Source organism: Scomber scombrus, chromosome 18 (assembly GCF_963691925.1).
Source record: "Scomber scombrus chromosome 18, fScoSco1.1, whole genome shotgun sequence".
Classification (NCBI taxonomy): domain Eukaryota; kingdom Metazoa; phylum Chordata; class Actinopteri; order Scombriformes; family Scombridae; genus Scomber; species Scomber scombrus.
In genome coordinates, this window is record NC_084987.1 from 1,072,387 (window position 1) to 1,088,639 (window position 16,253).

Sequence of the window (16,253 nt, forward strand, 5' to 3'; positions counted from 1 at the left end):
CCAAATCATATATGTCTGGTTTTAGTGGGACATTCCTCAAACAGGAAAGCAGATAGAGAACTCATGAGAATTAAGATACTATAGACTAACTTTTTGATTTTGGATTAATATGAAAATGAATTAATCATTCCGATGTGTTGTTTATAAAGGTGAAGGTTTTTTTCCCCCTGCTGTTCCATACATTCTATATTAAAACCTTTACATTATCATTACCATGGTAATGTACTTTAAGAGCATTACATCAAAACAATAATGTGACAAACATTGCAAGAGACTTGAGTTTGAAAAATTTAGTATGTTTTGAGTATGGTTTGATTTTTATACTGTACCAGAAATGAATGGGCATTTTTTTTCTGTTCAGATTTTTGGGGATTTTTTCCTTATCGAATCAAGGGTCTAAGGTTATATATGTCATATAAGAGGATAACCTAATTAATTAGCTGATTTGTAGCAAAAAAGCTATAATAAGCAAAGACTCAATCTGGTGCACTGATGATGAAGGCGGCCAGATAAGTGTGTGTGTCAGACATCAGATCTCTGCCTTTATATGTTTTATCTGCATTGTCATTACCACTGGCAGCCTCGTCCTTCCAGCAGCATCCGGTAGTTCTGTATCTCGTTCTCCAGCTGGATCTTGACATCCAGCAGGTCCTGATGATTTGCAGCCTGCTGAGCTATAACCTGCATCGCTGAGTCCAGATCACTGCTTAGACTGTCTGCTCTCTTCTGCAGGAACTCCAGCTGCTGGACGAAGGAGTCCATCTGCTGCTGCTCACAGCTCTCCAGCTGCATGTTCTGCAGACAGAAACATGTGATTAGTGCTGCATCTAAACATTACTTTCATTATCAATCCATCTGTAGATTGTTTTCTCAATTAATTGATTGGCCATTTGGTCCATAAAATGGTGAAAAGTGTGGTTCAGTGTTTCCAAAAGTCCAAGCTGACATCCTTAAATGTCTCAAAGATATTCAGTTTACCGTCATAGAGGACAAAAAACCCAAAACATATTCACATTTAAAAAGCTGGAATCAGATCGTTTGCACTTCAAATGATTAATTGATTAACAGAAGAGTTGATGATTACTTTGACAGCTAATCAATGAATTGTGTAATCGTTGCTGCTCTGCGTATAATGCTGCACGTTAGGCTTCTTACAACAAACTAAAAATTACAGTGTGTCTTAAATTCATACATTTCAGGTGCAGTATGTTCACTGTAGACACACCTATAACCTGTATGTTTACACCAGGACATGTCAGGGTTGCATAACTGGACAATAAACTGCTCTTTCCTTCAAAGAAACAGAAGAAGAAGCAGGGAAAGTCCCAACACCTTAACTGCTCTGCCTTCACGTCTGTCTGCTGCCTCTGATCTGCTTCATAGTCCAACCAGGAATGGACTGGAAATAAATAATATTTTCTGGATTCTTGAGCCAAATCAGGTCACCAAAATTCATCCAGCAACTTTTGACAGTTCTTTGAAATTTGAGACAGTTAAACATCATCATTGTAATCAACAGAGAAAGTTCCAGACTCATCTGTTTGACACCTCAAACGCAGCAGCTTACATCTACAACCTTCACTGGACAATGAAAGCAACACAAGAAGTTTAAATCTGGGCCAAAAATGTGTGTCAATGCAGTAGGAGTAGAATTTAAATATGAAACTCTGGCGCCATCTGGTGGTAGAATCAAGAACAACACACAATGAACTCAAAGAGGAGGCAGAGTCACAGGTTTACATTAACTTTGGGTTCAATCCGATCTGCACAGCTTTAACCAGCAACACATCCATCCTGCTCTAAACACTGTAAACATCGAGCTCCATGGAAGGAGACCTGCTCATCACCACTAGCAGGGTTAGAAAGGTTACTCTGGAAATGTAATAGATTACTGATGACTGGTTACTCTGCTTAACATGTAATAACTAATGTAACTATTTCAATGACTTCATCAAAGTAATGTAACTTATTACATTTGATGACCTTTTGAATTTTCTAACCAATGTTTTCAGGTAAATGTTCCCCTCCATCTGTCCTTCCTTCCTTCCTTCCTTCCTTCCTTCCTTCCTTCCTTCCTTCCTTCCTTCCTTCCTTCCTTCCTTCCTTCCTTCCTTCCTTCCTAAGATCTTAGATCAGCTGTTAGGGTAAGTGTTCCCTCCATCTGTCCTTCCTTCCTTCCTTCCTTTCTTCCTTCCTTCCTTCCTCCCTTCCTTCCTTCCTTCCTTCCGTCCTTCCTTCCTTCCTCCCTCCCTTCCTTCCTTCCTACCTTCCTTCCTTCCTTCCTTCCTTCCTTCCTTCCTTCCTTCCTTCCTTCCTTCCTTCCTAAGATCTTAGATCAGCTGTTAGGGTAAGTGTTCCATCCATCTGTCCTTCCTTTCTTCCTTCCTTCCTTCCTTCCTTCCTTCCTAAGATCTAAGTTCAGCTGTTTAGGGTAAGTGTTCCCTCCATCTGTCCTTCCTTCCTTCCTTCCTTTCTTCCTTCCTAAGATCTAAGTTCACCTTTTAGGGTAAGTGTTCCCTCCATCTGTCTGTCCTTCCTTCCTTCTTTCCTTCCTTCATTCATTCCTCCCTTCCTTCCTTCCTTTCTTCCTAAGATCTAAGTTCAGCTGTTAGGGTAAGTGTTCCATCCATCTGTCCTTCCTTCCTTCCTTCCTTCCTTCCTTCCTTCCTTCCTTCCTTCCTTCCTTCCTTCCTTCCTTCCTTCCTTCCTTCCTTCCTTCCTTCCTTCCTTCCTTCCTTCCTAAGATCTGAATTCAGCTGTTAGGGTAAGTGTTCCCTCCATCTGTCCTTCCTTCCTTCCTTCCTTCCTTTCTTCCTTCCTAAGATCTAAGTTCAGCTGTTAGGGTAAGTGTTCCCTCCATCTGTCTGTCCTTCCTTCCTTCCTTCCTTCCTTCCTTCCTTCCTTCCTTCCTTCCTAAGATCTTAGATCAGCTGTTAGGGTAAGTGTTCCCTCCATCTGTCCTTCCTTCCTTCCTTCCTTTCTTCCTTCCTTCCTTCCTCCCTTCCTTCCTTCCTTCCTTCCTTCCTTCCGTCCTTCCTTCCTTCCTCCCTTCCTTCCTTCCTTCCTACCTTCCTTCCTTCCTTCCTTCCTTCCTTCCTACCTTCCTTCATTCATTCCTCCCTTCCTTCCTTCTTTCCTTCCTAAGATCTAAGTTCAGCTGTTAGGGTAAGTGTTCCCTCCATCTGTCTGTCCTTCCTTCCTTCCTTCCTTCCTTCCTTCCTTCCTTCCTTCCTTCCTTCCTAAGATCTAAGATCAGCTGTTAGGGTAAGTGTTCCCAGCTGTTTTTCATGGATACTGACATGATTTATAAGGGAGATAATTTCTTATAAAGCAACATTTATCTCTCATATGAAAATGTATTCATTAGTTCATGTAGATGTTGGAATATAAAATAAAGATATTTGATGAATAAAATGGGTTTAATTGGTACTGTGACTCCAAATAAGCCCACATCATGATTTATTTACTAAATATAAAAAATATATTGTTTTTCAAAGAATTAAAAACAGCAATATATGTATTCAGTAACATGTTAAATATTAAAAAGGAAAAACCCTCCTGAGTAAAATCTTAAAGGTGTGATTTCAGATGTAACAGTAACAGTAACAGTAACAGTAACTGCACCTTTAATGTAAAATCTAAGTAGCAGTAATTGTAGTTTTATGTCACCTCAGCCTGCAGTAGCATCAGCTCTTCCTCCAAACTCGCTGCTGTTGTTCTCAGCTGATTCAGGCCGATCATAACGTCCTCGGACACCTCTGGAGGGTCAAAGGTCACCGTCGGCTCCTGAGCACAACAAACCAGCTTTAATGACACACATGGAAACCTGGAGTACAGAGTTTAACCCATGTTTCCTGTTTTAGGGGCTCTACCTGATCGTTGAACCAGCACTCGTCCTGGTTGTGGTCGAACATCGTGGCGTTCGTGTGTCTGCGGTTGTTCAGCTGCTGGTTCAGGTCTGCTGATTGGATGAGCTGCATCTGCACGTTGATGCCCCTTGTCACCTGGTCCAGGAGACCCTGTACATTCTGCAGAGGTGGACAGGAAGGAAACACCCCTGAGCATCAAATTAAGTAGATTTTAAGCAACAAGTCTCCCAAATTAAATGGCTTTAATTCCAGATATGTGGTGTGATCATGTGACTCCAGAAAAACACGGCGCCTCTATCAGCAGTAATCAGCGCTGTGACATCATCAATACTGATGTTTGATGATGTCAGCGCTGCGGAGGCAGAAGCAGGTAGAGGCAACGTATTTGCAGTTGCTTAGCGATGCTTTTGCAGGTGATTTAATAACAAACCCTAACCCACCTGCTGGTGTTGGATCTGCAGCTCCATCATCTGCTGTCTTTGACTTTCGTGTAGTTCCTGGAGCTCTGGTACTTCCTGTGTCAGTAGCCCCTCCCCCTGCAGCCTCAGCTTCTGAAGCTCCGCCTCCAGACGCCCACGATTCTCCTGCTCACTCTCCCACCTGTCCACACAGCAAGGGATGATGGGATATGTATGCTATTTTACGCTCCTGTTGAGGTCACTTTGTGTCATGATATCTGCTCAAAACCTAAATCTATTGAACCCGTTTAACTTTGAGGTCAATGTTTAGCACTTGTATGAGGTATGTAATGCACAGACAGATCATCAGGTTGTGTTATGGTTGCTATAGATACAGGTTGTTCTATGGTTGCTATAGATACAGGTTGTGTTATGGTTGCTATAGATACAGGTTGTTCTATGGTTGTTATAGATACAGATTGTGTTATGGTTGCTATGGATACAGGTTGTGCTTTAGTCACTAAAGTCACATAAAAGTGTTATTCTTCATTTATACACTAAAGTTTAGTGTATAAATGAAGAATAACACTAATCACTGCTGACATCAGAGATCCTGCTGGAGACATTTTTGAAGTTGACTTTCATTTTTTCATCTTCCTTCCTTCCTTCCTTCCTTCCTTCCTTCCTTCCTTCCTTCCTTCCTTCCTTCCTTCCTTCCTTCCTTCCTTCCTTCCTTCCTTCCTTCCTTCCTTCCTTCCTTCCTTCCTTCCTTCCTTCCTTCCTTCCTTCCTTTTTTCTATCCTTCCTTCCTTCCTGTCTGTTGAGCATCAAACCTGTGATAATAAGTTAGATGTGGTGATAATTTATACTTTATGGTTTATTAACAGTCAAACCAGACAGAGTGTGTGTGTGTGTGTGTGTGTGTGTGTGTGTGTGTGTGTGTGTGTGTGTGTGTGTGTGTGTGTGTGTGTGTGTGTGTGTGTATGTATGTATGTATGTATGTATGTATGTATGTGTGTGTGTGTGTGTGTGTGTGTGTGTGTGTGTGTGTGTGTGTGTGTGTGTGTGTGTGTGTGTGTGTGTGTGTGTGTGTGTGTGTGGATCTACCGGACTTTGAAGTTGCAGGCGTGAAGCTCCTCATTGAGCAGCAGCAGCTTCAGCTCAGCCTGAACCGAGAGACACTCACTGATCTGCAGGAGACACACAGATATGATCAGCTGGAGCAACAACAGCTCAGAGACTTTATTCAACTCTCACATGTATTTCTTCTATTGTTGTTTTTAACTGAACTGTTGTGGTATCTGTTCTTGTGACATCATTAGGTTAAAGGTTTAAAGTCAGGTATAGTTTTAACCTTCGTGTCGTCCTCCCCGGGTCAAATTTACCCCGTCTGTCTTGACTGTTCCTTCCTTCCTTCCTTCCTTCCTTCCTTCCTTCCTTCCTTCCTTCCTTCCTTCCTTCCTTCCTTCCTTCCTTCCTTCCTTCCTTCCTTCCTTCCTTCCTTCCTTCCTTCTCTCTTTCTTTAACTTTTCCTTCGTTCTTCCCCTCCTTCCCTCTTTCTTTGCTCCCTCCTCCTTCCATCCTTCCTTCCTTTCTTCCTTCCTTCCTTCCTCCTTTCCTTCCTCCCTTCCTTCTCTCCTTACTTCCTTACTCTTTTCCTTCCTTCCTTCCTTCCTTCCTTCTGTGAGGGTTAGGAGCATCAGTCAAAGTTTAAACGATGGAAAATGTGATGGAAATGTGACGTTTCTGTTAGTTTGATGTGTTGATGTGAGGAAGGTTACAGTCTCATCATCATCATCATCATCATCATCGCTCCACACACATCTGATGAGTAATGACCATAGACTGTATATAAGAAATGGAAATGGTTTGTGGACTGCTGCTCGGAGGCCAATAGTATTGGATCTGATCAGCGCCATCTTGAAAATTTCAGGTGCATGCTGGGAAAAATAAAAACAGGGACTATACTTATATGGGCATCAGGAGGAGCATGAGGCGCCCTCCTGAACCTGTGAACCAATCAACCTGTCAATCACCACGTAGCAACGCCCTAATGCATACCCTGCTTTATCGTCACATATAAAATCAGGGAGGCCAAAATGTCCCAAATGAACATCATACTGCATTGAAGAAGGCTTTAAACTAGCGATTGAGACCATAAACACATTTTGAAAACGTTTACTGAGGTTAGAAATCAAGTGAGAAGTTGGTGAATTCTCCATTGACTTGTATAGAGACGGAAGTCCTTTTGACACCAAAACGGTCGCCCCCTGGTGGCCTTTTGATAGAATGCAGTTTTAAGTGATGCGTTGGCATCATTGCAGAGGACCGGAACTCCCCGCCTGGTCATGACCTCAAGTGTGTGTAACTCTCAGATCTCTGAGATAAATCATCTTGTGGTTTTGTTGTGTGGGTTTGTTAAAGTTCAGGTTTCGTCTTTGACATTTCAGAAGTCAGACTCGTCTCAGCCTGTCTGACCTTTAACAGCTGGATGTGTGAGAACCGGTCTGAAATGATGCTGGATCAGTTTAACTCACAGTTTGCCTCAGATATTTTGGGCAGAAGAGTATCTTTTAATTATTTCATTGACTTTCCCTGTCTCTGAATAAAAGCTTTACAGGATCTCAGACTGTTTCTGCTGCAGGTTGTTGAGAAAACTGAAGGAAAGATGAATTATTAATCTTAATCTGTTTACATTCTCTGTTTAATTTTATTTCAAATATAATCCCACATCATCATTCTGCAATAATTGTACTGTATATCTGGACTATAAGCAAAGTGATGAAGGACTCTGATGTGAGTCAGCTGATAAACATGATGTAGAAATGTCAGATTTTTAACTAAATTCGACAGATTTTGCTGATATTTACAGATAAACACACAGTCCTCTCTGGCAAGTCTGAGGCACCATTAGATTAATTGTTTTAGCAATGCTATAATGCTCATATATAATTATTTATCTGTCTCTTTAAAAGTCCTTTGACTCCTTAAAGGTGGCTTTAATCTTTGATTGTGCCGAAGAAACAGATCCAGGATCCGTAGTGACGACTACGTCTAAAGAGAAAGATTAGCTAATGATGGGACAGGAAACAAGTCCAGAGGCCCATCTGGTAGAGTACATGATAAGGTTCTATGGAAGAGATAGTGTTAGGTGGTTGTCCGTGTGGTCGGAAACATTTGAATTGCCATGTTTTCACTCTTATTGGGTTTCATTTTTATTTCTCAAATTGGATGTTTTTATGTTTTTAATTTCCAATTCTTACTGCTAATTTTTTTGTTTTACAATGGCACATTGAGTTGCCATTGTGTATGAAATGCGCTATATAAATAAAGCTGCCTTGCCTTTAATAGAATACAAGCAGAAAATACAGGAAATGTGTTTCTGTATTAAAAACAGAAAGAAAACAGCTTCTATAGATTAAAGTGTGTAATAATCAGAGCTCCTCTAACACTGGAGCAACAGCAGGAACCTGGCTAATTAATGTTAAATGTTGTGTACATACTTCCTGTATTGTCTGTTTGTATGACGGCGATGGCCTCAGACTTTTGCACATTCCTTCTATCTGATTTAATTTCATCTCATTTCTTTTATCTCTGTGCTTTATGTGTGTGTGTGTGACAGTCTTTGTGTCGTCACCTGGTCCTGCAGCTGCGACACCGTCTGCAGGTGTCCGTCCAGCTCTGTGAGGTCTGCGGGACACTTCCTGTCCAGCTCCTGCAGGATCTGACACTCGAGCTGCTGATTGGCCGCCTCCAGACATTGCACCTGCATCCACCAATCAGAGGAGAAGGAGGGGGATTATGAGCTTGGGGCGGTTCGTCACACTCACCTGGTCTGTTCGTCCTCAGTCATCCGAGGAGCAGCAACAAACATCCACCTCTCACACATTTTAGAGGTTTTTTAAGTTTCGATTCAGCTGATTCAGATTTTTTAATGTTTAGATTTCAGTTTTCAGTCCAGCTGTGATTTGTAGATATCGATTTTCCACTTCATGATCACGATCGTTATGATTTGCTATATCCAACGAATTTAAAAATGATTCACATTCAAGATAAAATATCAACAAAAGAAGAACAAATGATACTTCACATCTGCAAAAAACATCAGTTAGCAAATAATAACAATATATTTTATATCTAGGATACATTTAACTACATATAACTTGTCTTATTTCATCCTTATTCACCTTTTTCAGCATTAGGCAGAACTCCATTAAGAAATCTGATATTCTTTTGTTTTCATTCCCTTTAATAATGATAATAATAATAATAATCCCTTTTAAACGTCAGATTAATTTATATATTTCATTACTGCTGCTGGATCCATCGGGGAGAGAAACAGAAGTTTTTTTTTTACCAAGGCTAGATTAGTAGATGTACTACTGTTAATCATTTTTCTTCCCTCACACTTGTTGATATCACATAAGCGTTGTTGCATCAAATTGACCAATAAAACAATCAATCATGAGACTTAACTTGAAAATAACTTCCAATTGGATTTCTGTCAGGTAGAAACCTTGTAACTCTATACTAGGTTTCCTACAGCGACGGTAATTATCATCATCAAAGAAACAGATTAAGACTTGTGTCGTATTTCTCTGCAGCCTGACATCGACAACCAAAGATAAGCACACACATTTCTGTTTCTCCCATCATCAGGCTCATATGGTAGATCAGGCTGCGGGTTTTACTCATGCAACAAAGAATATGAAGTAAAAACAAACACAAAGCACATGACTGCTTGTCCTACCTGCTGCAGGTACGATGCCAGTCTGCCGTTCAGCTCCTGCATGGTGAGTCTGTCTGTGGACACGCAGAAAGTCCTGCTGCCGTCTGGGGCTGCCTCAGCGATGCTGTACTGCACCGCGGCCGTGTGTCCATGATGAGCGGGGGAACCCAGAGCCGCCCGCGAGGCTTTGCTCGCCTGAAGAATCTGCCAAGGTGTCATCTCGTCTTTATGTCTGGATCACATCTGGATTATCTCCACATACATTTTCTTTATTTTCTGCTAATTTAAGGATTTAAATCCAGTTGTTTGCTACTTTGTCCTTCAGTAGCTGTCTGAACTTTCTGATCTGGATCTGAAACCCTCAGGTGTCCTGCAGGGTGTTTCTTTTGCAAGTGTGTCAGGACTTGATGGAGCTCACATCCAATTTGCTTTAACCTTTAAACAGTGATTTTTAGAACAGGTTTTGGCAGGAAGATAGCTGTGACCTCCAAGGCATGTAAGCATTAAAAGCTTACAGCATACAATCATTTGAAATGTACAAGCAGAAACTTGAATGTGCCGATACCCGAGGGCATTCAGGAACCGATCAGTTATAGACGCATCATGACTTGGACTATTAAATCCTTTGTGACCTTTAAATGTCAGCAGTGACAACTTTCAACACGCTATGTGGAGTTTCTCTTGAACACTGAGAGGAAAAGATGAGTGTTTATGTTTATGTAGGTTTCAAATCTTACTCTGGTTTGGCTGATTTACGTGACATAAGAAACCTGGTTATTACAGTCCAGGTGTGTGATTACCCCTAAATATCCCTGCCTCTTATTTCTGTTTCTCAACATGAACTGAACTTTTGGAAAGCTTCTTCATGCATGTATTGAGCTGCAGGCGGAATCCAGGGTGACGCAGAATCAAACTGTGAAGACAAAGGCTGGGAAAGGAGGCGAGAAGGCAGCTAACCCAAGTTCTCCTTTTTTATTGTCTCAGTTTCTCTAACAGTGGTAGAACTATAATCACTCTGTGTTCAGGCCTTAAAGGACAGCTCCCAAATAACAAAAATCAAGAGTGTCATAAACCAGCAGTCAGGTTTTCCTCTCTGTAATCATTCCTCCTGTTCATACTGACTATTAAAAGATCTTCAAATGTGCTTTCAATGGAAGTGATGGAGGATTTATAAAGTATCTGATCAGCTTCTATTGAGCTTCATCAGTGTGAGTTAGTCATATCAAGTGATATCTGACACATTTAAAGTCTTTTTAGCATCAGATTCCCTCTTAGTGTTTCCCTGTTGAGCTGTGGTGGAAGTATAGTAACAAGAAGACTTTGCTACTAAAAACACTGAAGTTGAAGATTTGACTGAAGCTTCATATTAGCTTCAGATCTTTTAAATCCATGTTTCCACAGAAGGAGGACTGTGGATTTAGTCCTCCATCACTTCCATTGTAAACATTATGAAGGGATCTTCTAATGGTCAGTATGAACAGGAGGAATCATTACAGTAAACATTATGAAGGGATCTTCTAATGGTCAGTATGAACAGGAGGAATCATTACAGTAAACATAAACATGAAAACAAACAAACGTGTGTACAAGATTAACAACACTGATGTCAGATCATTAACATGGACAACATGGCTTTTCAATGAATGTCCAACAAATGTGAATATTCCTCGTCTCTCCGCTGTCACTGTTGTCCCTCTCGTCCATGTTTACTGTTATCAGGCTGTAAGGTGCTGACACCACTGACTGTAAGATGGACAACATGTCTCCACTTCCTGCTGCTATGTCAAAGTGAAGCCAAAATATCTAATTTCCAGGAGCAGTCAACTTGCTTCATCTAGCATCCAATGTTTAATGGCGACTGTCACAGATGTCAATCATGACATCACTCCCTGTTTTTACGCTGTCAAGTTGAAATGAGCGATTTACAATCAGTGTGATGAGAATGACCTAAAACGACAGAAACCATCTCATCCATCCACCAGACTGATGACCTGCACTGCAGCCAGACACCATATTGATAGCATTCATGATATTCATTCATCGATAGAAACACTTGCCTCATCCACATGTAAAAATACATATTGAATATTTATCAGTTAAATAAAACCAAAACCTGGAGGTGCAGTTAAAAGTGTGACAAGCAGAAGTTTAGAGGGAAACATCAGTATTTGGTGGAGCTGTTAACAACTCATAGACATCTGTCAGCTCATTGCCATATGAAGAGAAAAATAGCTTCCCACCACTTTCTCATGTTTTGCTGCCGTTGAGCAACTGAGGTGTGCACAGTGACCTACCAAGTATTTGGTAATGACTCCAATTAAATGGATTACATGAGAAGATTTTAGTCAACAATGAAAATACACCTAACCAGTTTGGTTGGAATTCAAAGTCTTTCTACCGTGAACTTCTGATTGTACTGAACCAGGACCGCAGCTTCTAATACAACAGAGGAATAAAAGATGTTGACAGAGCTTTTGACACACCTGCCACTGCTTTAATTTAACAGAATTCAATATAATATTGTACCAAATCATAACAAAAGTTATCTTCAGGTACTTTTCACACAGAGCAGGTCCAGACCAAACTCTTGATTTTATTTAAAGAGGCCCAGAAAGGAAAAAAACTCCCCTTTAAGAGGAAGAAACCTGAAACAGAACCGGACTAGAGGTGGGTGACCATCTGATCCGAATGGAACGAGAAAGAACGAGAAAGAGAGAAAGGAAAGACTTTTCACATCCTTTAATCAATCAGATGTACTTACAACTAACTCATATACAGTTCCTACCCATTCAGAAAATCACACCTCTCACACACATACACACACAGCTGCAGCCTCCTTATAGGAGAACAAGCCTAATTCATTTTCAACAAAACATGATGTCATATCGTCACATTAAGGATATGCAGAGACCCTCGTCCCCCACAGTCTACGAGCCCAGACCCTCTGAAACCCCACAATATCATTCATCAGACAGTATTAAGCATATTCATCCCTGAGGTGTGCAGAGACCCTTCAACAGGAGCTAAATAGCCAGTTTAGCCCACACAGAAAGTTCATCAACACAGTATGTCCAGCCCCCGCAGAGAGAACAACCCCCATTTTACCAAATAGCACATTCAACAGAGCCAGAAGAGGTGACACACATTCTTATCTATTGGACAGAATAATAGTAGCCTGCAGGGTCCCATGCAAACCCCCTTGACCGCTTTGTTATCGGGGGCTTGTGCAGCTTCCTCCACATAAACCTCGCCATAGTCTGTCCTCCCAGAGTTCCCTGACGTCCTGCAGAGCTCTGATGGATCCAGGGTGATGCACCAAACCTTCCTCTTCATACTCTCCAGACTTTGCAGGCTCAGAGGGGCAAAGGATAACGGCTCCTCCCCCTGTGACCTCTGTGAGAGCTCCCACAATCCTCTTGGCGTTGCCCTCAGGACCTCTCCCCTCAGTCTTGCCATGAGTCTCAGTGAAGTGATGCCTCCACTGCTGCACCACCAGCCTGTCTCAGATGGTTCACTGGTTCAGTCCCTGCCTTCATGATGCGGATACTTAAACTCTCAGACTGGACAGCATCGACTGGAATGAGTGGGTTGTGGTAAACGGGCTCCTCCCACACCCACACCCACACTCCTGCCTCCAACCCTTCCCACCTGGTCCGGAGCAGATGCCCAGATCCAGGCCCTCCTGACTCACCAGGACTCTATCAGCCCCAAAACACCAGTACTCTTCAGTAGTGCCTCCCCATCAGATGTCAGCATGGGACACCTGGAGTCTAAAGGCAGCTGTCAAGGTCCACCAGCCCCTGCCCCCCCTCACCCACCACCCCCAAATGCACAGGCAGATACAGAACTGCAGCTCTAAGCTCTAAAATTCCACAAAGGTCCTTTGTAGATCCTGCAGGAGACCAGTAGGAGGGTTCAGTACAGCAAGTCTGAGCCAAACTGATGATGCTACCAGGTTTTTTTTATTCCTCCCTCTATATGAAACTTTGGAGAGAAGCCATTTCCATTGTTTCAGAGAGACTCGCTCATCAGTCTTAGGAAGAACCTCCTCTTAGAGAGAGAGAGAGAGACAAAGACAGGGAGGCACACTAACAACAACAATGAAGATAATAAAAGAAGTATGACTAATGATGATAATAATAACAGCAGCGTGCACAAGTGTCAAACAGGACGGGGTCGATGTCAGTCTAAGTCTATAACTGGAGCTGGAGCCCTAACTATAAGCTTTATCACAAAGGAACATTTGAAGCCTACTCTGAAACGTAGAGAGAATGTCTGCCCCCCCGACCCAATCTGGGAGATGGTTCCACAGGAGAGGAGCCTGATAACTGGAGCCTGACCATTAACCCTCCTGTTGTCCTCGAGTCAAGGAAGGAAGGGAGGAAGAAGGAAGGAAGGAAGGGAGGGAGGAAGGAAAAAGGAATGAAAGGAGGAAGGAAGGAAGGAAAGGAGGGAGGAAGGAAGGGAGGAAAGGGAAGAAGGAAGGGAGGAAGGCAAGGAGGAAGGAAGGAGAGAAGGAACGAAGGAAGGAAAGGAGGGAGGAAAGAAGGGAGGAAAGGAAAGAAGGAAGGGAGGAAAAGAAAAGAAAGGAAGGAAGGATGAAAGAAGGAAGGAAGGAAGGAAGGTAGGAGGGAGGGAGGAAAGAAGGAAGGAGGGAGGGAGGGAGAAAGGAAGGAAAGAAGGACAGAGGGAAGAAGGAAGGTGGGAAGGTAGGAGGGAGGAAAGAAAGAGAGAAGGAGGAAGGGAAGGAAGGAAGGAAGGAGAGAAGGAAAGAAGGAGGGAGGGAGGGAGGAAGGAAGGACAGAAGGAAGGAAGGTAAGTGTGAGGAAGGAAAGAAGGAACAGTCAAAACAGGCTAGAGCTAGATTTAATCTATCCTGGGTTTTACAGGAAGCTAAATGCAGTAATATGATCTCTGCAGAGTCTTTAGACTTGTTAGGACAGACTGATAATAATGATTTATTATAATCCAGCCTAGAAGTGATGAATGCATGGATTACTTATTCTGCAACCTTTTTTCAGACGGGATGTGTCTGATTTTAGCAATATGTAGATGAAAAAAGACACATTTAGAGGATTAAAGTACACACTAAAGTACACACTAAAGTACACATAAATACACACTAAAGTACACACTAAAGTACACACTAAAGTACACACTAAAGTACACACTAAAGTACACATAAATACACACTAAAGTACACACTAAAGTACACACTAAAGTACACACTAAAGTACACACTAAAGTACACATAAATACACACTAAAGTACACACTAAAGTACACACTAAAGTACACATAAATACACACTAAAGTACACTTAAATACACACTTAAATACACACTAAAGTACACACTAAAGTACACATAAATACACACTAAAGTACACACTAAAGTACACATAAATACACACTAAAGTACACTTAAATACACACTAAAGTACACACTAAAGTACACATAAATACACACTAAAGTACACACTAAAGTACACACTAAAGTACACACTAAAGTACACATAAATACACACTAAAGTACACATAAATACACACTAAAGTACACACTAAAGTACACATTAAAGTACAAACTAAAGTACACACTAAAGTACACACTAAAGTACACATTAAAGTACACACTAAAGTACACACTAAAGTACACATAAAATACACTAATACTGGAATATAAGTATAAAAGTATTATGATCTTAGAGGGCTCTGAGTTGTTCCTTGTAGGAGAGAGTTTGGATGCTCGGCCTTTTATTGCATAAAAAACTCATTTATTTATTTTACACCTAAATGTAATAGTTTCTTCACAATCATGCTGCCAAAAAAACTTAATGAAAGTTTAAATTGTTACATAACTACATATTTTTTAACCTACCTTTACATTGTATAGTTTCTATCTATATATAGATATGTTAAAACATCTGTATGATTTGATAGAGCTAGGTAAACATCATGTTCACAGCACGAACATGTGGACCAGATGGACAGTAACATGATCAACAAATACTCATTAAACTCAGTGTGGGACACAAATAGATTCAAATATCTTCTTTTTTTTATTATCCATTAAACATCTGTTAAAACATCTGTATGTATGCAGAATAGAGATAGGTAGGGTTACACATTGCTTGTGATCCTGCAGGAAAATACAAACGTTTTGGCAAATGGTGGATCAGGAAATTAAAAGGATTCTGGGTCAATGACGTATAAAGATTTACAACAACTCAATGTTAGAATAATAAAAACCAGCATATCTAATGCAGTAGTTCAAACATTCATAGATCCATATTATAATGTGAAAGTGATAAGTGACACAGCCTCAGACCTTGCTGTTTTTGTATTTAGTATTTAATGTTTTAGTATATTGTTCTTTGATGTCTTTTTGTATTAAGCTGCTGGACCCTAAATTTCCCCAAGGGGATCAATAAAGTTTAAATATATCTAAATATGAAGGGAAATGTAAAAAATGTGTCCCATTAAACTGGACAACAGAGAAGGCATAATGTTGTAATTCAATATGTATCTCTTGACTATCTGACATGTATGTTACATGATGAGGATGACATCTTCCACAGTTTATAGGAGCCCTTTATGACACACGTTGGACTGAATATTGCAACCATATTGAGAAGTAGGACTTGTATAAGGAATGAAAGATGCAGTGTATTCAACTTCCTGTCATATATATGTAATGTAATCATTTGTGTATTGTTAAAATCAATAAACATACTGTTTAAAAAAGTAAAAAAACATCTGTATGAGTCTGGGTTTAGGTTTGTGTTGGCTCTAAATAAAAACTCAACTCAAACTACTTCATCACTTGTTAAACTCACTAAAACTAAACTGAAATTTTAAAAAAGCAAACCTGAAAAACTAAATTAAAACAAATGGACATTTTAAGACTATAATAATAACCCTGTGTCAATGCCAAATAAATCTGAAATAAAATAAAATGAATGAATAATCCAGCAGGTGTCGCCGTCGGGTTCATCCTCTGATCTGACCTGCAGACACGGTGAAGAAGAATCAGCGGCTGCTCTCCCTGCGCATGCGCAGTGGCAGTATGATAATAGTGTTGATGCGTGTTTTGCGGGGCTTTAATGAAGATTTTTGCGGGTTTTAGCGTTTCGGAGCCAGTTTCCCCCGCGGCCCGACCTGATGGAAAACCCCAGAGATCTTGTGAGTTTCTCCGGCTCGTGTCCTCCTCATGAACCCGCATTCATCTCCTTTGTTGTGGTTGTGAGAGGCTCCATGCAC

The 16,253-nt window shown here is 41.0% G+C and overlaps 1 protein-coding gene across 1 annotated transcript; it reads right to left on the bottom strand.

Annotated features, from left to right (window-relative positions):
- Positions 1 to 567: 567 nt before the first annotated feature.
- On the bottom strand, positions 568 to 9,215 carry LOC133999204 (keratin, type I cytoskeletal 10-like). The gene is made up of 7 exons (XM_062438392.1): positions 9,018 to 9,215; positions 7,905 to 8,033; positions 5,375 to 5,457; positions 4,310 to 4,469; positions 3,873 to 4,028; positions 3,670 to 3,786; positions 568 to 795 (listed from the first exon to the last, which is right to left on the bottom strand). The coding sequence occupies exons 1-7, from the start codon at positions 9,213 to 9,215 to the stop codon at positions 568 to 570; spliced, it is 1,071 nt and encodes a 356-aa protein (XP_062294376.1).
- Positions 9,216 to 16,253: the final 7,038 nt, after the last annotated feature.

Bases quoted from the DNA above. Each gene is read 5' to 3' on its own strand.
- LOC133999204 (XM_062438392.1), bottom strand. From the start codon at position 9,215: ATGACACCTTGGCAGATTCTTCAGGCGAGCAAAGCCTCGCGGGCGGCT. The intron at 8,034-9,017 runs GTAGGACAAGCA...TGGTGGATGCAG, and splicing joins TGGCATCGTACCTGCAGCAG to GTGCAATGTCTGGAGGCGGC. The intron at 5,458-7,904 runs GTGACGACACAA...TGTCTCCTGCAG, and splicing joins TGTCGCAGCTGCAGGACCAG to ATCAGTGAGTGTCTCTCGGT.